Below are 24,993 nucleotides of genomic sequence, written 5' to 3'. Positions count from 1 at the left end.
AATCCACTATCACACCACAGTAATTCAGTTAGATTGCATCTAATCCCATTAAGAGCACCTCTGATTTAAGACATGTAGAATGTTACACAACTCCAAGGTATGCTAAGCAAGTTACACATTTATATGGAACATATGGTTTGAAATGAGAGCATTAGTTATGCAATATGTTGACTTCAGCAACAAAACCAGTGTAAGAAGTTCTGATCCCATGCCTCAGACCCTATTTATATAAAACTGCAAATCAATGCTACCAAAAGAAGGAAAAAAAAGGCCATCACTCCCCCCTCCTGTGTTACAAACCAGATAAGGGAACTGATCTGAGTTAAAATTAATTCAGCAAACAAATCACAAAATCTGAATCACAAAACCATGCAGGTCAGGCAGATATTACCATTTTCAAAAGGAGGGAACAAAGGCCTCAGGACCTGAAGTGGTGCTTAAGCAGGAGCTTTAGGAGCTTTAGTTGAAGCAAAAATAGGAGAGGCTGGGCCAGTCACCAAGACAGCTCCTGTCTGTGCTCAAGGTCACGTGGCAGAGAGTATTGAAAAAAAGCTGCATCAGGAGGAAGGAAAGAGGACTTAAAAGTCTGAGAGATCAGCCATTTTGCCTCCAGAACTGCAAGAAAAAGGTGCGCACCCTCACAAGCCATAGAAAAGGCAGAATGATATGGTTAGACAGAAAAGGTAACTAATGCACTGAGAGAAGCTAACTGACGCACTGCCTCTACTCAAGGTATTCAATGGCTTCTCTTTAGCCGTTTCAACCAGACATCGTCGGAGTGCAACACAGCTGTTATCTTGCTAAGACCAAGTACACAGTTTTACTCAGACTGCAAGAGCTGGCAACTGTGGTAACGTTATTCTAATTCCATGTAATGCATTCAGTTTTATTACTCTTCTTCCAATAAAACTACTCAGAACTATGACTCACATCTAAACAGACTAACCTATTCTTCACATTCCATATATGCAAAGGAATCTGTGTTGTTACCAAGCTCTTCAAGGAACCCTGCCCCAGACTGGCCTGCAGAATCATGAATACTATCTAGGCTTATATAGAGGTAGGGAACAAGGGATTTTCTGGTTGATATCTGCAGCTTTCGTGGCTGCATTTTCCTCCTGTCCACTGCCACTTCCAGAAAATCTGATTTGAGGACACAAAGCAACAGATTACCAGGCAAGAGACAGACTGGGCAGTACCAGACTGCAGCAAAATGATGAAATGAACATGATTTTGGAAGTACACCAAGTTCTTTGGCCACTAAACAACGCAGTCCAACCAAGATACACAAGGTTTCTTTCACTTTTATTGTCTTCCTACCTTGCAGCCAGATGCATGACTGTACCACCTGTAGACCAACCTGAACTAATTAAATTCAGCTGGTGTGAATGCAGTAATATGGGCAGGCTTCATTTCACAGAGGAGTGCCCTAGCCCACAAGTAGGAATGCATTATGAATAGCTTCACCGCTATTCACCTGAATAGTTAAATTACAGTAGGACTAGGTACATCTATCTACATGCGCTGCTGGCACACAGCTGTGTGCAAATGCAGTTTAAGCTGTTTCAGCCACACTGAAGCAGACGGGTATGTCCTGGCAGGTGTTCCAGCCTGTTAATCTTCCCATTTGCCATGTATTAACAGGTTCACTGATGGCGAATATAAAGGCTAAATTGAAAAAGTATTTTAACACCATAAACAAAGTCAAATGGAAGCTTTAGGAAAATCTAAAAGAGTCAATGTATGTAAAACCAAAAAAGCATCCTTTCAGGCTTTAGTATCTCTGCTGAAGATGAAAGGAGTGGCTGGCTCCCAGCCTGCACAAGTGTCTTCCCCAGGATTTCTGCCATAAGAGCTTCAAACCAGAAGCGCTGTCATGAAAAATGCTTTTCTTACTCAGCAGAGCAAACTGGAGGAGCAATACAAAGCTCAGCTTCAACAGTCACTGTTGTACCCATGCTATCAATTAAAATAAAGTAGCAATAATGCTAGGAAAAAGGCAATCCTAGATCCATCTTTTTCTTTCTAAGACAGCTGAGGACTGTATGAGACAATATAACATGAACGAGCTGCAGTCAAAACCATTAACTGTCACAAAGAATGAGCAGTAAAAATACTTCAGAGAGAGAACTGAATGTCTGTAATAAACACCTAAAACTAAAGATAGTAGAGAAGAGAACTTCCTTGGGTTTTTTTGTTGCAGGTTGGCTTTGGTGGTGTTTTTTTGTTTTTTTTTTTAATGGAGGTACATGCAAGTTTATTATAGGGGGGATGAATCACTGTTTATGCAGATAAGAAGTAACCAAAATAGGACAAAAATAAGAAAAGTCCTTAATGTAGGAAGAAGAAGTGGGGAGAGTTAAATGATGGTATGCTGCAGACAGGGATTATTGGTCACACAATATGCAGAAATAAGCTCTCCCCCATGCAGTGAAATATACAACATGATATGTAGGGTGGTGTCAAATGTCACCATGGCTTTCAGATACTAATATAGGACAGCATCAAGGACTCGATTACGATTTGATTAGCTGTAAAACCAACCAATTTAAAACTAATCTGAACAAAACCCAAAGCAAATAAACATCTTTTGTTGGGGGGGGGAAAAAAGAATCAAATCAATCAACAAGTGAAAAAAACAACAGAACAGGAAGAACATTGCACCGTCTCAGATGAATATAATAATAAAAAACACAGAAATACTCGATGTCACTGAATGCAATAAAGATTGAGAGTTGCACTCCTAACTATACAGCTTATTTGTCTGCACCTTCCACATTTTCAATGAAAGAATGGCTGCAGCAGCAGAGACAACAACATTTGCTAAGGTGGACGATTCTCGAGCACTTACACACTATTTTGGAGTTCAAGAAGCCATCTTTTTCATAAGAGACTGTGAATCAAGTTTGAATGTGATGACTGATTTCTTCAAAGATGTGATGACAGCTGGCCATGATCCAACCAATGCTACTGGGAATGAGCAGGATTTTCCCCTGAACCTGCTGATAAATTTTGGGGGCACCAAGGAATTCCAGTGAAGAACCGCTACTGATTCTCAGTTTGTCTCCTATAGACTTCAGTCAATCTGAGGGGCTTAGACGGGGAGAAAGGCCAGCAAAACCTGGAGTGGAAGATGGGGAAAGGCAACGGGCAGACTAGAACATGTCTAGGAGATTGACAAGAGACTGAAATTCAGCGCATGGCTATTTCAGCCTGAAGACTGGAACGGAGTCAGATGAGAAACTGGTCAGGGAAAGAGGGACTTGCTGTGGCAGAGAACTTAAAGAAATGAAAGCTTGAATCTTAAATCTGTGAAGGCAGAGAATGGGAACAAGTAAGAACATGGGCCAAGAGATGGCAATGGGGAAAGGGCAGAAGGAAAAGACGCTATCAGTAATTCTACCTTTCACAATATTATGAGTGTTTGTCTTGGTAATCCTGTTCTGTCTTTAACTTAATTTTTTGCATATATAACATTTATCTTTTTTGTTTATTTAGGAAAGACATCTGCTCCCTTCTTTAGTACATTCTACATCAGGTGCAAGTTTTTTTCATTGCTCTGGAAGATGGCTTGGACATGTGCTATCTACAATAGCTTTTTTTAATATATTCACATTACACATAAAAAGCTATTAGAAGGAAACAGCCAAATTGGTCAATACAAGACTTGAACTCTGAACTTCAAGTCTACCTACAGAACCTGAATATCAACTGCATCTATTAAACAATAAGGAAGAGCAGGGGGAATAGGTCTATTCTTAAAGCAAAACTGGAAAAAAAAGTGTAATTACCCAAGTAATTTCAACCTTCTATTTTGAAGACGTCACTGTTAAATTTAAAACATTGATAGACATACTGCAGAGTGAAAAAAATTCTGCTACAAATACAATTAAAGGTTAAAAAAACAGAATTACAAAATCAGAGAAATGTTATTCACAAACAAAAAGAAAATGAAAGAAACCTAGGATAAAATTTTTACCTTTCAAAGTAATTAAAAAAAAAAATTATTGACTTCAGTGAAGCTACGATTTCACCTACTAACTCAGAAGGACTCAATTCTGTCAATACTATCTATGCCATGCAGTCTCTTCATTGGAAATGCTGTCATGAATAAGAATACAAAAGGATCTAGTACGTAGGTGAATTCATGTAAAATAAGAGCTGCTCCAATAAGCAGACGATGTTTTAAACAAGTCACAAGCCCCATTTAAAACTACTTTCCACAACAATTTCACATCTAATTAGACCAAGTGAATTAATTTGTTGCCCACCTATGAAAGTTGCTAATTCTCAACAAACAAACAAACAAACAAACAACACACCCCAAAATCTGAAAATAATAGACTATTCCATTACTACGGGGAGAGGCCTCAGATTAAAATCTTCAAACTACGTTCATTTTTGACATGTTTTAAAGCATCCAATTTGCAAAAATAACCTAAAGCAAGTTCCAAATGATCCATACTGCCTACTGCTAGACCTGTAAATAGAGTGTTGTGTCTCAGAGCAGCCATACTCCAATCAATACAGTGAGGCACTTTTTTTAGGCTAAAGATCGTCATGGCAGAGATTAAACCTCTTTCTTGGGTATACATAGACATTTGGTATATGTCAGACCTAGTAATTTTACTTAGCACATGCTAAATGGATAGGCGACAGGTAAATTTTATTTTTGTTTTGAGGCTATTTAGATGCTCTGATTTAAAGTCATCAGCCAAAATAATCGCTCTTTCACTTTCAATGAAAGTCAAGAAAAACATACTTGAAAAACATTTTACTTGCTTACAGCTCAATCCACAAAAAGCTATAAAAATATCAGAAGTGATTTTTTAATCATCTGTAAGCACTGAGTTGTTAAAACTAATATCTCTCTTGATACTTGACCAACCACATCACAAATAATAATGCAAGCCCATTAACTTGTCTTAATGAAAGTTTCCAAGGAAGTAGTTACACACTGTAAACAATTTACCCAACCGCTTCTGCTGAAATGTGCAGAACAGCTGCACAATCCACAAAGGTATTCTCTACTTTGTGCCTAATAAGTTTTATTCGACAAAATACAATTAAACAGACAATAAAACACAAAATAGCAACAGAGGAGAGTTTGTAACAAATTTTTCAAGCTATCAAAATGGGATGTAACTATATATATTTAGAATGAGTCTTAATCTTACCCACAAGCTCTGCACACGTTCTACATATCACAACATGGGCTTAAGGAAGTTCTGTGCAAGAATATATGGCAAACAGTTCCATTATGAATGTCTTTTTATTATTTTTTCAAATGACCAAATTAAATTTGCAAGCAAAAAATATTAAGTTCTATTAACACAGGGGACAAGATTTTCTAAATTAAATGTTCATGTTAGACTGCAAAATCTATTTGCTATTTAGGTAGCAAAAGTGAATCAATTTTCATCAGATATGCAGCACCTTTTGAGATTACAAAGTTTTTATTCAGGTTTGTAAAAATTATTTACAGAACCTAGCATGTGTCAACTAAATTTGATTTGAAACATTTTTTACTATATTTGGGATAATCTTAACCTCCTGACTAACATCCACTTCTATAAGGATATAACTATTTAACACAGAAGAATGTTTTGATAATTAGTTCTTTAACATTTTTCATTTACTGGTAGATGCTAAGGTAGAATTTATTATACAGATGCAAAAAAAAAAAATAAATTGTAATTTCTATATTTCTTTTAGTTCTATCTTAAATATCTTGTGTTATTATCTTGCCTTTCCAATCATTCTTTATCCCCAAAACTCACACATAGGGTTGTTGTCTTAAGACCAGTGAAAGTTCTTCTATTAATTAATTTTTCTAGTGACAAGCAAACGAGTGATGTCTATGTTTCCACCTTTATTACTCATTTATCCCCTCTTTGAGAAGTAAGACGATGATCCCCGATACAGTCATTCTGTGAAATTATTCCCACTGTAAATTAAAATCTTGTGTCCACTTAAAAGATGACTAACACTGAGTGACCTACCATATATTTTTTTTGAGGCTACAGTAGCCTTCAAGCTAACAAATCATACTAGTCAGTCTAAATTTTCTACTCATGCAGTTTAACCATTTAACTCTTTTTTATATCCATTTGTATCGCATTCCCAGTTCCTCAATATTCTACCAAGGCCTGCTGTTAAGTATGTGTTGAGTACTGTACCTTTTTAAGGAAACACGGTCTTTCACCTGAAATAACCAATAAAGGTATTAACCTTTTTTACTACATTTTGTCTGGTTTGGCACCCCTTGATTCTGAAAGAATATGCAAGTTTCCAAGTGTGGGCATATAATAACTGTCTGGAAGGGACACATCATATCTCATAAGGAAGAAAAAGTATTAACCATGTTTTGAGTTATTCAAAACCTAGCAACAGATCCAAGAGTGACAAAGAGCTATGCTCACACAACACAGACAGCAGGAAATTCTGAGCTATGCTGTCTCGTCTTCATTCAAAGATTACATACCTGTAATATCCCAGAGTGGCTTACAGCTGCATTGGTCTCACTTGGAAAAGATATCATATGATCTGGAAAAAAGCTCTGTAACAACAATAACTTGTATCAAAGTTCCATAAAAATAAATATAAAACTTGCTATCTCTTTTGGACATACAGTTAAAGTTCTCAGCGCAGTGCAAGACACTGCGGATTCTTTGATCCAATAATTTAAGCTTACCTTAATATCACTCCTAAATTTGTGACATCCTATATATTATTTTCTGGAAAACTTAGAATTTTGAGAAAACATCAATGGTTTCTGGAAGCAATGGGGTTTCAAACACCAGTGCAAGTCATACTGCAGTACTTGGCCCTTAGCGCTGTCTTTCTAGCAGTAATTTCTATTGCTGTTGACATATAAGCTTGCCTGGGGCTTCAATACGCTATAAAGTAGGGAGGATATACACCAAGATGCTGAAAAATCTATTGTTTTCTATTGTTTTTATTACACTAGAAACCCAGTAAAATATTTCAGAATAGCTTCCATTAATAGAGAACAAGTTCTCTCAGTTGTTTTTTTTTTAATTGTCCATATTGTATGATATGAATATGAATTAATATCAAAATCTGACTACATCAATATGGTGTGCTTAAGAAGTCCATATTTAAAGTGCCAATTTCATTATCAAGGAAAGCTCAAGAGGTAATTTATGGGTCAGCTGCAGCTGGGGAGCTCAATATAGTCATGCAGATATGAACCAGCCAAGAGTTTGACCATTACTAATAACGTTTTCTCAAGGCTTGGACAAATCTGAAGCTAATATTCCCTTGACCATCCAATGTCCACTGATTTTCATTTTTAATAAAACTGAACTACCGGTAGGGTTAATTCCTATCAACTTATTTCTGATAAAGCATTCTTCCTACACCTGGGACCAGAGTACCTAAAAGAATGACTCAACAGGAAGAGTAAGGACTCTGATTAGCCACAGCTGCTGACGCTAGCCATAGCTGCATGTCTGCCACACTCCACAGCTGGTTCCACTCACTGGTTAACCAATACACAAACATACTTATTCTTTGAAAGCTTCTCTACTAACTGTAGACCATCTCAAGCTTACAATTTTTCACTACTGCAATGATATCTCCATGTCAGGGGAGTACATGATTTGCCCAGAGAAACACAAGTGGAGCAAGAATAAAAACCCCTCAGATCTCTTATATCTTTTGGTATCTTAATATTTACCTTTTCATCCTTTTCACAGGTAGATAATTTGAGTTCCCTTCCACTTTTCACCTTTCAAGTCCTCATACATTTCTGCTATTTCTCCCTTTGACATCTGAAACAAGCTGGCTTTATAAGAGACAGCGTTAGGAGTGATCCAAAATACACCATGCATTTGAGCAACCAGATGGTGAGTTTCTCCTGCTGAGCCAGGACTGCTTCCACGGCTTTTGCCATCAGCCAAGGTCTGAATCAGCAGCATTAACCTTTGGCAACATCCTTGAGTTACGAGTTGTCTCTGCTCTCTTTACATTCCTTACATACACTAACTTTGGCTTCACTTTCACTTACTCCTAATAGGTTATGTCTGCTCATGGCCTTTTGTGTCAGTTGTCATTTAGCTGCAGCTGTGAGAAGCTGCCATTGGGCAGCACTGGGCCATAACATTCGATTTTGACTTTAAAATAAAATCATCTTTGCTACAGATGCCCCTCCTCACACTGCTTCATTTTATATTTTGTTGTCACTTCATGGAAACCTCACTCAATTTCAAAAATTTTGTTTTGTCGTAGGTCCACGTGCAAACTTCCAATAAAATTAAACCCATGTCTGCCCCCCTCACCCAAAAAAAAAAAAGTATTAACATGGATGTTTTACAATTGCTACAAAGGGACCGGCCAACAGTTACACACACTACAATATATTCCTATATCCCATATATTCCCTCCCAGTTATTCCTTTTGACTCATGTTACACTAACAGCTTTACACTGTGCCTATCTGTGTGTAACAGAAAAGACTATTTTGCAGCAACAGCAATTGCACCACTTCATAGATATAACGTTAGGACTTACCAGTGGATTTTTAAAAAACTCATACTTGGCATAATTTTTTCTAAAATACAGTTTGTTTTCCTCTTCCATTACCCAATTTGACTGGACTTCCATCACTAATTCATGGTCCTCTATAGCTCTTCCTGTAAAAAACCCAAACAAATTAAAAAAAAAGTGACACATAACCTGCACCTAAGAGCCTAGGAGTAGAATATGAAAACACCAAAGTCAGAAAATAAAAATATTATTAAATTAAATTAATCTGCATGAATACAAAACATGAAACAAGCAATCTGAAACAGTCCGTTAATCAGGTCTACGTTACATCAAGTTACTGTTCCACCTTAGTAGGGCCCAACTTCTGAGGTAGGTCACACGTGGGGTTTTTTGCTCATGTTTTGTGGTTTTCTATTACAGGGGCAGCTGAGGGCTTTATTCCATTTCATAGCCCTGCAGAAACCAGGAACTGCTGTGTGACACATGGGACAGCAGGCAGCAGACCACTTTAACCATTCACTCAGCCTGTCTGGGGTGTCAGGAATGTCTTTCTAACTCTCCTTTCTCTAATGCATCATTCGTAAAGTGAAAGTTATCTGTAATATAGAAAAGCATTAATTTGTTGTCTTCTCCTCAGGTCCCTACTATGGCCTGAAGCACTTCTGAAACTGCAAATGAACTTAGGGCATTTCAGTGTTTTAATGTTTTTGCACAAACCAGGGATCATGAGAATTTTAGCAGCCGTAGAACTAGCATATGCAACAGGAATGGTAAAAGTAAGCCATGAAAAAAACTAAAAAAGAAAACGAAACAAAAAAAAAAACCTACAAAGTGAATCCTAATGTGTAGTTTGGCTTTGCAGTGGGGTGAGGGGAAGAAAAGGCAAAGAATTCAGTTATTCGTACCACAGCAGTGGCGTTCAGAATTGGTATTATCACTGCTTTAGAATGCTTCTGCTGCTCAGATTCGTAAGTGAATTTTTCGATTTTACAGCAATATGAAATGCACTTAGAGGAAAGATATAGAACTTTCCTGTAGATGAGTTGTGTATGTTTACATATTGCATACTCTGAGTAATGCAATGGGACTACTCATAGTGCAGGAAGTTAAGCATAAATCCTGAAAGACTATGGATAATTTCTGTACAATATCACTTCTACTGACTTTTTTTTTTTTTTAATAAACTTCAGCAGCTTATGAAATCATGTTACAAAAAAAGGATGAACATACTTTCAAATGAGTATACAGTTTTTGTGGCCACTTGTACTTTGTTGTGGACTGAAACTAATGAGAACAAGACGGAGTTGAACAAAGTTGTAGATTTCATTTAAATGATCATTAGCACCTCCAAATTTAAATTACACTCCAACAATGAGTTACAGGTTAAGAATAGGTTTGAGATCTAAACTTATGTCTCCCTGCCAATTACAGGGTTTTAATATCTAATTCTGATCATGGTTTCAAAGGGAAAAGGCAATTAAAAATATATTATAAAAACCATGTAACTCACGATTTTCAGATCACATTTTCTACACTTCCTTGCATTATCACACGGGAACTTATGATAAACTTTAAATTAATGTTGATGCTCTCATATAACTGCCTGTTGTTAGAAACTTTATAAAAAATCATAACAGATTAAAGAATAGTATAGATTTTTTAAAAAAACTTAATTAGGCATAACATGAAATTAATATAAATGGTAAATCCTTTAAAGTGGTCCTGGCTAAACGAAGAGCCTAACTTTCATAAAGTGTAGCACGCACAACATTCTAAGAGATAAAAATCAAACCTCAAATTTGAAATCATTAAAGCCTCTTTAGAACTACAGCATCTTTTTATTGATCTTCTCTTGCCACCTCTTTCGCCAGTCACTGCTTCATGCTTCTGCACTGTCCAATCTGGTGGGTAAGAGCCTTATTGTAGCCTGCAAATCTATAAGCTGCTTCTGGAAGTTTCCAGCTAGCAAATTTAGAGACAACACACTCATACAGCTAAATTTCACCCCAGTAAGAAAATATCAAGCTCACAACTAGCAGAAGACAAAGCACTCTCATGATCTACAGATCAAGTAGGGAAAAGTTAAACTTCCATTGAATTTATCTCATTCTTCGTTAAATTTAGCTCATTCTTGAGCTTATAAATCAGAGATTACGGATGCCACATGAAACTCACATTTTGTAACCAGATCAAGTGAAGCAAATAAAAACATAAAGCAATTCAGAAAACAAAAAATACCCCAAAAATACTGAAAGAAAAGTGATCATTTTAAAATCTTGTACAGGCTGCTTTACTCCAAAACACATTCTTCAGATGCAGGAGTAAAGAGACACTAAAGAACTGAAGCTCTTACTCAAAACCAGCATTTCTTTTTCCTTTCAATTTTATAGAGAGAAAATGCTCCTCTGGGATGACATTTAAAACTTAAATGCTTGGCATTGTGACATTTAAGAAAATACCATTTCCTCAAGACTTACTTCTTGGTACAAAAATAAGACATTCTGCATCACCCCAGTGGATGGATAAGGATGCTGTTAATTCTTTACTTTTAAGGCGTCACAACACGGAGTATTTTACAATTGATTCAACTTTCTTGAAGGAACAGAAACACTGAGTTAGTGCCCTCCAAAACACAGCCCTGTAATCAAATCCCTAAATGTTGCCATGAAAAAGCTGCACTTGGGTTTAGTTAGATCATTTTTTCTCTTCCAGCTAGACTGGAGAGTTTCTACCTTTCTCTCTACCCTCTCACTACTATTACTATCTCTAATGTGAGGAGCACCTGCTACAGTCCAAAACAGTCTCCTGAACTATGGGAAGTAACTAAAGCACATGAAAGAAGATCTAATACTGAAGTGCATGACAGAAAACATTTCAAATAGCCTCCTCTCTTGCCACCCAGAGTGGGAAAAAAATTTAAACTAAATAAAAAACAGAGAAGCCATTGCCCCATACTACTGCACAGACAGTGCTTTGTGAGCCTTCCCGCAGGCTACCTAAAAGAATGCAGATAGTGAAATCAAAATGAGGAGCCCTAGAGCACGTCTATTGAGCTGTAGAAGCAAATGAAGAACTGTTTACAGCCAACACAAAGATTTCTCACTAGAAAATGAAAAATTTCAGGATGAAGACAGTGTTTTCCTTGAAAAGGAGAACACCTACAGAAAACTGATCTGTTTTCACAGCCTGCCCTGTACAGGGGAATTGCAGTGGAAGTATGGGACTCCAACACTAAGGTACCTGGTGGTAGGGATGATATGGCATCATTCAAATCTCGGCATACCTCAGCTGCCTTCAATAATCTTAGACAAGGTGAAAAACATCCAAGAATTTCTTTGAATTCAATAGCTTGGGACAAAAAGGACACATACCAGAAGCACACAGTTCTGAAATATATTGCAATTTATAGTGCTGTAATAATCATCGTACTTCCGATATTTGAAATAGAGCCCAGGCTACTGCAAAACTTTGGAGGTAGGTAGGAAGGCTGAGCATCCGGGTGGTGAGGCTATGGCAACGGGCTGTGCGCAGCATGGGTGCCCCAAAGGAGGCAGATGGGGTGCACCCACCGGGAAGTGGCACGGGTGGAGGAACCATCTCACCTGCCCACTCACCCCGAGTCAACACCACCTGGTCAGCACTTGCCATGCAATGCAGTGAGGACACGACCATGCTTAATGTTCAACAATATAGTTCCATGCTAAAGGTCATACAGGTTTGTGAAAACAGAAATATACAATCCTCGTTCTATGCTTTCTTTTGGGTGGGATTTTTTTTTCTTTTTTAACCTTCACATGCAGATACCTCCACACAGCAATGAAGGCACACTCCAGTGCTGTAATTAACATCTGTCCTAGAATCATAGAATCCTTTAGGTTGGAAAAGACCCTTAAGATCATTGAGTCCAACCATTAACCTATCACTGCCAAGTCCACCACTAAACCGCGTCCCTAAGAACCACATCTACACATCTTTTAAATACCACCAGGGATGGGGACTCAACCACTTCCCTGGGCAGCCTGTTCCAATGCCTGACTACCTTTTCAGGGAAGAAGCTTTTCCTAATATCCAATCTAAACCTCTCCTGGCGCAGCTTGAGGCCATTTCCTCTTGTCCTATTGCTTGTTACTTGGGAGAAGAGGCTGACCCCCACCTTGCTACAACCTCTTTTCAGGTAGTTGTAGAGAGCGGTAAGGTCTCCCCTCAGCCTCCTCTTCTCCAGGCTAAACAACCCCAGCTCCCTCAGCCGCTCCTCATAAGACTTGTGCTCTAGACCCTTCACCAGCTTTGTTGCCCTTCTTTGGACACGCTCCAGCACCTCAATGTCCTTCTTGTAGGGAGGGGCCCAAAACTGAACACAGTGCTCGAGGTGCGGCCTCACCAGTGCCGAGTACAGGGGCACTATCACCTCCCTGGTCCTGCTGGCCACACTATTCCTGATACAAGCCAGGATGCTGTTGGCCCTCTTGGCCACCTGAGCACACTGCTGGCTCATGTTCAGGCAGCTGTTGACCAACACCCCCAGGTCCTTTTCTGCCAGGCAGCTCTCCAGTCACTCTACCCCAAGCCTGTAGCGTTGCATGGGGTTGTTGTGACTCAAGTGCAGGACCCGGCACTGAGCCTTGTTGAACCTCATACAGTTGGCCTCGGCCCATTGATCCAGCCTGTCCAGGTCCCTCTGCAGGGCCTTCCTACCCTCCAGCAGGTCAACACTCCTGCCCAACTTAGTGTCATCTGCAAACTTACTGAGGGTGCACTTGATCCCCTCATCCAGATCATCGATAAAGATACTGAAGAGGACTGGCCCTAGTACTGAGCCCTGGGGAACACCACTTGTGGTCTTGAATAAAAGGAGAACACTGTGCTCAGCTCACTAAGATTCATGCAATCATATCTAATTCAGGAATATTCAGACAGCTGTTAGGTATTAAAGAAAATGTTCACTAATTGATGAATTAATTATTAATCCCCATCATACTGGAATTTACACAGACACACACTCACTTACAGTACTTCTCCTTTCTGTAACCATTCATTTAACTTGGAAGCAGAAAAAGACTGTCCAGATTTCCTTAGGTAAAACATACAACAGAATAAGAAATAGCAAACAGTACAAAACTAAATAATCATTTGAAAAATATTTGTTCATGCTACTCATCCAGTGCTTAAGAATATACTTAATGCAAGTCAAGATCAGTATGTTAAACCTTTCAAACAAAACCAGATCTAACAGTATCATAAAAATAAATCCATTACTATTCAGTATTATTAAAAAAAAAAAAAAAAAAAAAAAAGGCCTCTCAAGTTGTTCCTCTCCTTGGCTAGTAATGTTGAATTGCCATCCTCGTCATCTAGGAAATAATTTTATTTTAAAAATGAACAATTCACCTTTTTCTAAAACTCTGCCCAAAGCAGCTGGAGCAATCAGAAGACTGTATGGTGAATGCAGGTCTTCAGACCTGCACGCCAGCAATTTTGAGAATTTCAGAATCTTAGGAAAAGCAATTTCACTAATGATTTGACATTGAAATCTTTCAAGAAATCCTTCAGACTGAAGCACTATTTGACAAAAAATGTATCACGCAAATAAATAAACCTGGAGAAACAATGCCACTATTGTTCTGGCATGGTTTGTCAAAAGTGTCTTCTTCAATAGTTACTACACTACTTAAACACCAGCCACACTATAAAATACAGAAAACACTTCTACTATTTATATAGTAGTGTTGTCTAAAGCCATTTTTATACCTCCTCTTCTGTAGCAGTCAGTCATTTACAGCCTCGACCCAGATTTAACTCTGACCTTACTCTGAGCTGGAAGCATCTTACAACTGATACATTCAGTGCAAAAGGTTATAAATATCTTTGAAATGTTACAAAGCAAGAAAAAAAAATTGAAAAACGTTTGTGGCTGCCTTCATAGGATAAAGGAGCAGAAAAGGGCAGAAAACAGTTTTAGCTTTTGTAGTTCATCTTTAAAATATGGCTGTTAAACATAATACAGTCAAGCTTATTTTACACAAATGCATGAGTCCAGATTCCCTAGATACATACACAGGACAGGAGTTTAACAATAGCTTTTAGCCATATAAATATATATAAATATCCATGGGGGGTGTGTGTATGGGGGTGTTTGGTTTTTTGTTGGTGGTGTGGTTTTTTTTAAATCAACAGTACTGGAATTACCAGGTACCACTTGCAGTCTCTTCTGAGAATTAAGGACTCCAAGGAGTTTTCTATGTATTTTAATGCAGGAAGGCCCCCAAAATGTCCTCTTTCTCAAGCCACACTTTGCACTAGCAGCTGGAACTGCCCTTGAGGTTGCAGAAGAAGTACTACCTTTGGTAAATTTAGCACAGTGCCAAAGTTCAAGAATAATATGGAAACTTTGAGTGACATGAAATTAAAATGAGATTTTTTTTATGGCATTTGTCTTCTAGTGGATTTTTCTGATATAAGTCCCTATCAAAACCAAACACAATACAGTACTGAAATGTAGTGCTGTAAAAAGAAGTAAGATTGTCTGACGAGAGTATCAGTTCAATACTACATCCTAGCAGTGTGCTTCTAAACTCATCTTTTGCTGAGTGAAGTCTTTCCTGTGTTCTGCATTTTTTACATCTCTGCAAACATCCCCTTTCTCCCTGTCCTGCTTTTGGCTGGGATAGAGTTAATTTTCTTCCTAGTAGCTGGTATAGTGCTGTGTTTTGGATTTAGGATGAGAATAATGTTGATAACACACTGATGGTTTAGTTGTTGCTAAGTAGTGCTTACACTAGCGTCAAGGACTTCTTCAGCTTCCCGTGCTCTGGCGGGTGCACAAGCAGCCAGGAGGGGGCACAGCCAGGACAGCTGACCCAGACTGGCCACAGGGCTGTTCCATACCATATGGCGTCACGCTCAGTATATAAACTGGGGGAGTTGGCCGGGGGGGCATCAATTGCTGCTCAGGGACTGGCTTGGCATTGGTCGGCAGGTGGTGAGTGGCTGCATCACTTGTTTTTCCTGGGTTTTGTTTCGCTCTCTCTCTCTCCCCCTCGTTGTTTTCCTTTTCATTACAATATTATTATTATTATTATTATTATTATTATTATTATTATTATTATTATTATTATTATCATCATCATCATCATCATCATCATCATCATCATATTTTATTTCAAATATTAAACTGTTCTTATCTCAACCCACGAGTTTTCTTACTTTTGGTCTTCAGACTCTCTTGTGGTGCTTGGTTGTTGACTGCGGCTAAACCATGAGGCTCCCTATATTTAATTTTTTTAATGTGTTTTTATACTGCAAAATTACATCTATACACTACAAAAAGGAACAAAGACCAGAAGTTTAAATTATAGTTGTAATCTGAAACCTCAGATTACACCTTTTAAACTGTATAATAGAAAAAGAGGTTTTTTACTACACTAGACGAACACTGATGATGCGGAAGGAGTTCAGAGCGTTTCGTTTCCAGAAACTTAAAATACTGAGCATAAAGTCACTTCAACACAGTTCACTGGTCCATAACTAGAAGTTTAGAAGAATGGTTTTGCTTTGCTTTTTAAGTAGTGCTGTCCCAGAGTTCACAATGAATCTAGCCAAGCTGATTGTATTGAAGGAAAACACTGACAGCCTACTTTGATGTTGTTTCTGAAGACTTAAGTCCTGTTGTCCAGATAGAATAGCACTGTGTAACTGCCTTCTGTCCCTGATGTCAGAGATTTCACTCAGGTGTGTTGGGAACAACAAAAATTTTATTTGCAATGAAAATAACCCAACTCTTGCTAGAGATAAGCAGGAAATACCAGTAAAAGAGGAAGAACTGCCAAAGAAAAGCAAGGAAGAATGAGGAAGAATTTGCAGCGAGAACCTTAATGGTCAGCATCTTCCAAATCATTCTTACAGATGCAGATCAAGCAGTGTGAGGCAAATGTACTATGACAAAATGTACTTCTATAGCTACGCTTCCAAAAAAGAGAAACAGAAGCAACAAACTCCTACAAGAATAAATTCACACAAGCCCTCCCATCATTTTGCTTCCAAGCCTTTCTATTACAATTGTACTTCTATGTGAAAACGAAAACCAAACACCTTATTTACTGCCATACCATTGTATAGTATTAGTCTTACCTAAACCTGTGTGGGTAAGTTGTTCAAATAGAGTCCAGCTGTGGTCATCAATATAGTGGTTCTTCAATATCAACAGCTGACATACATCCCTGGCTGTTATATCACTTGGTACTTCCAAAGCTCTGCTAGTATCATCTTCACTATACACTTTAATTACCTGCAATAAATAAAAAAGCTAAAATATCCGTAAGTTTAATCTTTGATTCAGTTAGTCCAAATACGTTCCTGTCTGAGCTTCATGACTGAGACAAGAACGTATACACATAGGACGCAATACTAAAGAGAGCCATTTATCTGTAGTGCAATAGTGTAATTGAGGAAAAAACAGCCGAGCAAAGCACATCCCACTTCGAAATTTGGTTACTGGACATCCCTTGCCACAGGACACTGGACAGATTGGTTCATTCACTTTACAAAAATGGTAATGGAGAGGTAAATAAACCCGGTGAAACTGTATGTTCTTATATAAGCTAAAGAAGAAACCACAGAGGATAAACAATGAAACTCAAGAACTCTATGACTGCAGCACTGTAGAAAGATTTGATAAAGTTAGAGTTAGCTCAGAGAACAGCAAACAAATTTGAGATGCTCACAATTCTACAGACAATAAAAACAGGAGATGCTACAGAGCTGCTTCAAATTTTGACAAGCAAGAACTGGAACTATGAGTAAAAAAAAGGCATATATTTACATACATAAAGAATCCAAAACACCATACATCATATGAGGACCAGGAAAGTAAATAAAATGTTCTAGAAGATGTACATGCAAAAAAGCTTATCACAAAGTAGACAATTTTTATCATGTTTTATCTCAGTAGTTTTTCCAAGTATCTTCATTCTATTACGTATGTTGCGGGGGGGAAGGAGGCAATATAAACTCTCATGACTTATCCTTGTCATTTTCACTTTCAAATTTCAGTTAAAAATTTCTTTTTCAACATTGATGCACATTTTAGAGTCCAGAAGAATAGGTATCCATTAAGTTCTTGAAGAGGTGGAGCTAAACCTGCTTATTCTTAGTTTCAGATGGAGAGGCTGAGGAAGTCTTGTTGCATACTGACTGTTTGAAAGAAGGCATGACCATTTAGGTGTTTTTTTCTGTATTTTCTTTCTGTGAAGGAGAATGAATCAAATGAATCAGATGAATCAGTGGATTGGATGGAATTGATGCAAATCACTAGTGCTCTGTCTTCATAAGCTCTGCACAGTGACTAATCCCATTAAAGTCAACACAGAAGGGGTTTTTTTTGTATACAAGTAGAAAATAATTTCATATTCCTCACAGCAGTCAAGAAACTCAATACTCTGTTAGATTGCCTCTATTTCTCACTTTTAAAAAGTAGACAAAACACAAAAAGTGAAAAATATTGAGGCTCCTGACACAATGATCAACTCTTATCTGTGGTACTGTGTGTTGGAATAGTAACATAGTTCCCATAGAGATTAAAGCACAGACGGCCTTGTTCATCTCCAAAAAGTGCTTTTTCTCTATAGAACTACATATACAGCAGTTCTGTTAAAAACTTTGGCCCAACATATTAAATCAGCATGAAGTCCACAACGATTTGCTTTAATATTTCAGCTAATAAATGATGACAGCTCAAGAGTTCCACACGAGGTTCAGCCACCCTTGCCACGACACCAATCTCCAGTATATGGCAAACATTAAAATCATGCTTCTAAAGTGGTGAAAATCTCTCTCTGCTCGTGAATTAACCATCCCAAAGCAGAGCATTCCAGGGGAAACAGGCAGACCTTGGAGAAAGTCAATCCAAAGTTTCCACAGGCCTAAGCTACAGCCCAGTACTTACATTTAATACAAAAGGCATAAAGAACACATCGATATTGAATTGAATAATCAATACTGCCAAAGCAGCCATGGTTGATGGCTATGGGTGGTTTTATAAGATGTCTGTGCTTTGGTAGCGTTCCCACTGCTAAGCAAATGAGACTGGTAGCAACGCAGCCTGCTTGCAGTAGGGTCTTGTTCCATACACCCAACTTACTCAAACTCCTACTCCAGTCACACAGAAATGATGTTCTGCAGTTCAGGATAAACTGCCATGAATTATTTAAATTCCTGCAGTATTTACAAGGATTCAAAGACGAAATTCAAGGAGGTGTCTGGCAGGGCGCACTGTGAATGGGACGGAGGGCTATACAGGTGAGCAGACAAAACAGCATCCCATCACCTTAAAACAAGTCCTATTCTGGGCAGCACTGAAGGTCAGGGACAGCTTCATTAGCCTCTCCAGTAAGTCTGTGTCAGGCTGAATCTAAAAGATTTTACAGGCTGAAGAGCCAGAAAGGAGACAGTACAGAAGGCGAAAGGAAGGCCTTAAAGTGACTTTCCTAGTATTGGACTAGATGATCATTGTAGGTCCCTTCCAACCAATATATTCTATTTCTCAATATTCTTGCAATAAAGCCAGGGTGAGAATCCACACCAGTGTCCTGGCTAGGGACCCTGCCAGCACATACTAGCAACTACAGTTTTCTCCAGGTACTCATTGGGTTAGGTAGTGTGCTTATTTTACAGCAAGGGCACGTACAGCCCATGCTGAGGCCCTTGATGGACGATTTTTACAGAAATTCTCTTTAAAAGGTTTACAAGTAGCAGTGCAGATGACTACACTCTTATTGCTGAAGAAATAGAAAAAGACTTTTTAAAATGCTGAAGAAAGCAACACAAGTCATGATAATGAGCTGCCTGCGGCCATTCAACTCAGGGAGTGGGAAGCCTTGGAGGTGGCCTTGGACTACAGAAGCACAGCTAAAACAAAACAAAACAAAACAACACAACGAAAAAGCAACAGGAAAAAAATGCAGAGTTTATATTCTCTGTCAGTATTCTCACTCAGCTTTCTCAGTATAGGGAAATAAATGCTGTGCAAGTGTAGGACAACGGATCACCCCAGCTCCCAGCTGTGACGCACTACCTTATAAAACACAAATGCTGTGCCTTTTTCCTCTTCCTTGCAAAAAGGATTCAAATACAGCAAGAGACAACAGACAGGCAATCGCCTAACAGACCCTTCTCAACTTCTGTTACAGCTTTAGTTTAATGACTTTAATGTGATGGTATAAATTTCTGTTGTGTTTGAAGGAAAGCCTCTTGCAGGATTTGCTGGGAATGTATTTGTTCCAAGGGGAGTGGATCACATGAAAAAGGATAAATTCAAAATCCCATTTTTCCTTGGAAATACGTTGCAATAAATACTTTTCTTCCCAGAAGCAGAGGATGCTCCAAGAATTAAAGGGTGGCTGGATTATGCTAAAGATGCAGTTATGCTGACCTCCTATAGAGATGAGGAAGCTTGAGTGACCATTTCTTTATTCTTATTAGCTGTTATCATCATGCATTGGGCTGGCCAGTCATCCCCACTCTCTTCCATTTTTTCTCCTGAAAATTTGTCTAAGAAGTAGCACACAACAAAAGAGTTGCTAATTGAGAACAAGTTGTCATTACAGTTTTCATTACCATACACTCTCAAGCTTTGTTCTAAAGCAAGCTATTTAACTTCCCTTGACTACACCTATTAGTAGACAGTTAGAAAAAGTTGCCTCAGTAGTGCTCAAATCTTCTTCTTTCCTGTCTAGTTTATAAATACAAGGAGATTTTAGTTCTTCCCAAGATCAGAAAAAGAGATATCTCAATAGCTTCTATTTACACCACTGGAAGTAAGAAATTAGCAGTTCCAAGATCTTCTTATAAGAGGAAAGCACCAAGCTGAGCATGACAAGCATCAATTATTTTCATTGCCCATGGGAGCAGGCAAGGAGGGACAGCTTTCCTACGTGTCCTCTTTCCATTTTCAATAAATTAAAAATCAGCCAAGATCCCAGAAGTATGTGTAATGCATCTTTATTCCTCAAAAAAATTATTTTGATAAGAAATGCTGCTTCAAAATAAAATACATTATTGTTTGTATTTCACTAATCATCTGAACTCAGAATGTAAAATCAATGTTGACAAATATAACCTAGTATTTAACACAGAAAAGGAAAAAGGAGACCCTAGCTTTTATACTAAAAAATAATCAGAAGGAGCAAAAAAATCAGAAACTCTTTAAAAGAATAAGTAAAAGAGCACATAAGGTAATCAGCGTGGGAGGAGGGAGGAGCAAGAGAAGGCTGGACTCTACTCCCCCGAGTCTTCTTCCACGCTCAACCGTCATCTCCACTACAATAATTAAATAATGTGTTTCATAGACTTTTTAAGAGAGGGTGTCCAAGTCTGATTCTTCAGAATCTTTAAGCCATCTGTTTTGGAAGTTCCAATCTGCAGAAACAGCACAAACATATGGAAAGACCATACCCTGCACTGAGGAATTTCAAATTTCAAACTAAGTCCTGACGTGTGAAAAAAGCCAGGTAGATCCAACAGAAAAAGAACCACTCATCATATGGAGTCCATATTTAGGTGCCTACATCAAAATGACCTGACATTTACATGATTTTTAATGCTCCTGTGTAGCCATTAAGACAGTGGATGGTCAGGACCTTTAAAAAAAAAAAAAAAAATCAGGCCACTTTTATTTAGAAAGATACAAGCACCTAACTTTAGCTTATCTTTTCTACAATTATTTTTCCCCCATGAATAAAACATCGCACATTTTGTACTTACATTACAATTTCAGTCACATTTATGTTAAATACACAGTTATTGTATGCAAAATGAGGCCTTAAAAAGTCTTACACTCCAGGGTGCCATACTTCCCCTGAGATCCTGCCTGATACTGTGCTAACCTCTGTCTTTAGTGTTAACTAACAGGCTATTTGCCTGAAGCATTTGTTCTCCAACTTCCAACCTTGCCCCCTGCTAGACAAAGTTTTTTGCTTATTGATATTGGCAGAGGGTAGGGGAATTTGGAGTGTATTTGAACTACAATGGAAGCATTTGGAAATTTCTAGCATTTTGAGCTATTTTATGACTTCTAGAAATAGTCTGTCTTGTTTTTAGAGAGAATCAGCAAAATTCTGCGTTCATAAAAATATTTAAGGGCAGGTTAACTCACAACTAGTTAAAAACAAAAGCGTGTTAGTAAAGTTTACTGTCTTCATTATCAGGTGTGAATGCAAGACTTTCAGGATTCTCAGCTTGCAGAAATCTGCATCTGTCATTAAAAAAAAAAAAAAAAAGTGCGCACAATGATAAACTGTAGCTGCTCATTGTAAAGCAACTATGTTCTCAATTGCCACAACAAGAGCTTTAAAAAATTTGTCCTGTACATGTCCCTGCAAGGAATGAACACAGAGAACTGAAGCACAGGCACAAAACAACAGAGGATTCACTAATATTTTAGGCACCCAAATCCAAAATGGTGGTCACTAAGCCTGTGAACCTCTCTTCTGAAGGATGGTTCACAAGGCACCACAAGTTTTCCACACAGGCTTGTCTATGTATATAATTGGGCAGGTAGGAACTGTCACCCAGTGATTAGGTACAATTAGCTGGAAGCCTATCCATGGGGGAAGAAGGCCAATCTGAGTTCCAGCATGCAATCCAAAAAACAAATTTATGTAAAATACAGATCCCAGTGAATCCTGACTTCTTATTTGGAACACAGCATAGCTTCAAGAGGCAGAAGGAACACTGCTACCACATAGAAAAATATACGGGATATATACATACAGTAGCTTAGGTGACACCAGCATTAGACTTAAAATCTCTGTCATGCACAGACTCCCTGTATTCCTGTCAACTGCAGGAAGGGAAATTTTAAGATCCTGTTGCCAGCAACATCTTCTATTCTATGGCTCCAATATTCAAGAATACCTTGCTTTCTTCTCAAGGTACAAAACAGAAAATTTATAAAAAACAGCCAAAATAGGCAGACTGGTCACTTCAGAAGTGACATGAAATGAAATGAAACTGTCATCTTCTTCAATAGGACAATCAAGGCTATTAAAGAAAAGTTAAGCACCTTGTACGGTTTGTGAAGCCATATATTGAAGACTTGGGAGATCACTTTAAAGAAACTGAAGGTAAGCCAAGTCACTGACTACAAGGACAGCAAACATCAAAGAATGAAGTAGTTGCCCGAAGAAGGTAGAGCTGTTCTTCCAAGTGACGAAAAGTGAACTTTGCATACACTTACCTATTATTAACAGATTGAAGTATGGTCCCACAAGCACTAAAAGATACAAACCCACTAATAATCAATTATGTCTGTCTGGCAATGAAACCAAAGTGCCAAGAAAGGATGAGCAAAGTCTAGGAAAATTGCCTACCTTTCCTACCACAACCTAGAAAAATCTCATATTGTTTCCAAAATCTAACTATTTTTAAAATAACATTTCAAAGAGCAAAAATAATGTCAATTTCCAGCCTTTATTTAAATATAAGACCACTGACAAGAACAATTTCTCTAGCAATTCTTGAATTTGTTGACTCAAAACACAATGAATTTTTTTAGACCTAAATATTCTGTTAGAAGATATTAAAAAAAAAGTTTAATTTCACGGTAACAGTGTGCGCACACTATCAACTAAAACAATTTCTATTCATTTTCTGCAGTAGTCTTCTAATAAGTTTACTACGGCACTATGGCAACTGTCTATATTATACAACCCATACAGTCACTCCCCTCCCCCAGACTCTTAGTATGGCCCTACCTAATCCAGCACAAGATTGACCACCCCATGAATGGAAAAATCACACATAAAAAAGGAACTAAATAGCAATATGAAGAAGTAACAAAAAATATTTGAGATGATTACCTACAGGCAAAAAAGGTCCAATTCTTAGTTTTGAAATATGTATTTGCCACCCAACTTTGGGCAAGTCAGTATTAGTCCCTCAGTTTCCTTTTTGTAAAACGGGGCAGGGGAACCGAAATCTGTTTCTGTACAGCAGGGTAACAGATTGAACTCATTAAGATTTGTAAAGCACTTAGACTTGCTCATATGACTACTGCTTTAGATGTGTAAATATGTCGTATTATAAAAAGGAAGGTTAAATTATGCAGATCTCCAAATTATAATAAGCTATGTGCAAAAATACACCAGCAAAGTTCTTTCAAACGAAGGTTATGACAATCACATTATAATGTTACAAAAAATGGCAGAATGAGGACAATGCTGACATGCAATCATTTCAAAGACAACGTCAGTAAAACTGAAGAGAAACAAGGTTTGAAAGACAACAGGAAAGTTAAAATATAAATATCATTATTTAATCGTGAATTTGATACATTCACTTTTTCAATATTGGTCAACAGAAGCAAAATATAGTTATGAATAGTAATAAAATAGTTACGGAAGATTTCATTTCTCTGTATAAAACTGAACAAAACGCAAGGTCTAGAGAAAGCAACTTCCATGCTTTGGACAATTAACTCATAGTACAACTACTCTTAGAGCAGCAAGTGAGATTATTGTTAACTATACGATAACTATAATTATATGATACTTTGCTCAAAAAGTTACTATTGGAGAATTAAAGAACAACAGCTACATTGTGAAGTTCAACATACTGTAAGTAAGAATTGCAGTAATAAACAACATGTAGATGAAACATAGAAAGTGAAAGATTTATCACCATCAACACCTATTACTACAACAAAGGACCAAATCAGGAGAAAGAAATGCAAAGGGATCTGCAGAAGTAAAAAACACAGTAAAGTCCTTAAAAAGAATGCACATTATTTATAAAGAAAGGTGGGGGTGGATGGGGTAATTTATTTAAATAGAGAGTCTCAAATTATTCTGCCTTACCAGAGATCTTTTTCAGACTATGGAGATTCCAAACAAAAGCAGCTAAAGAGGCATTTCAAGTACAACTGGTAAGATGTGTATGAATAACTAGAAAGCTATGAGGAAATTTATACATCTTTAGCAAAAATTTCAAATAATACGATTCTATGAAATAGCAGAAATGAAAGAAAATTAGCAGGTTTGCTAGATGATTAAGCAGTCAAAGGATCACTTATACAAGATAAACACACTGCAGAGCAGCTAAATGATTTATTTGCATTAATTATTCACAACAGATATGGAAGAATATGTTCCCAGATCTGCTCTTTACAGGTGAAATAAAATTGCCAGTTTAAAAAGAGGTGACACTGGAAATGAAGAGGCAAAAACCAAATAGTTAACAGAAGCTTATACAGTCTAAAATTTAAAGAAACTTAAATGGCAAACCTCAGTCTATCCTACCATTAAAAGAAATGGAGGCTTAGGCTCCATCTATTACTTCATCTGACGTGTACAGGGTATAAACTTCTGTTCAGTCCTGAGAAAAAGGAAAAGCCCAAGGGCTATTGTGGCAGATGAATTTTAGGCTGTTGCATTGTGAATTTGTAAGCCACTGTTGCCAGGCAGGTAGGTAAGAATCTACTAACATTACTTCA

General features: G+C 37.8%; 1 protein-coding gene across 14 annotated transcripts in view; it reads right to left on the bottom strand.

Moving 5' to 3' along the window:
- GRB14 (growth factor receptor bound protein 14) overlaps positions 1 to 24,993 on the bottom strand; it is a 75,908-nt gene that overhangs the window by 15,480 nt on the left and 35,435 nt on the right. For 8 of the 14 annotated variants that reach the window (XR_015698640.1, XR_015698641.1, XM_087730617.1 and 5 more), the window contains 3 exons: positions 16,638 to 16,812; positions 8,535 to 8,656; positions 6,485 to 6,559 (listed from right to left, as the gene is read on the bottom strand). The exons of 1 other annotated variant lie outside the window; for it this stretch is intronic. Coding sequence is in view for 11 of the 13 variants with exons in the window: in XM_087730617.1 (XP_087586743.1) it covers positions 6,485 to 6,559; positions 8,535 to 8,656; positions 16,638 to 16,812 (372 nt within the window). In the remaining 2 variants the exon portion in view is untranslated. Of the gene's footprint in view, positions 1 to 6,484; positions 6,560 to 8,534; positions 8,657 to 16,637; positions 16,813 to 17,332; positions 17,751 to 24,993 lie in introns of all 14 variants that reach the window. 5 more of the 14 variants (XM_087730613.1, XM_087730622.1, XM_087730616.1 and 2 more) reach the window with 2 other exon arrangements.

Source organism: Nipponia nippon, unplaced genomic scaffold (assembly GCF_047370975.1).
Source record: "Nipponia nippon isolate SJK-2023a ecotype South Korea unplaced genomic scaffold, ASM4737097v1 scaffold_5, whole genome shotgun sequence".
Classification (NCBI taxonomy): domain Eukaryota; kingdom Metazoa; phylum Chordata; class Aves; order Pelecaniformes; family Threskiornithidae; genus Nipponia; species Nipponia nippon.
This window is presented reverse-complemented; position numbering and strand designations above follow the sequence as displayed.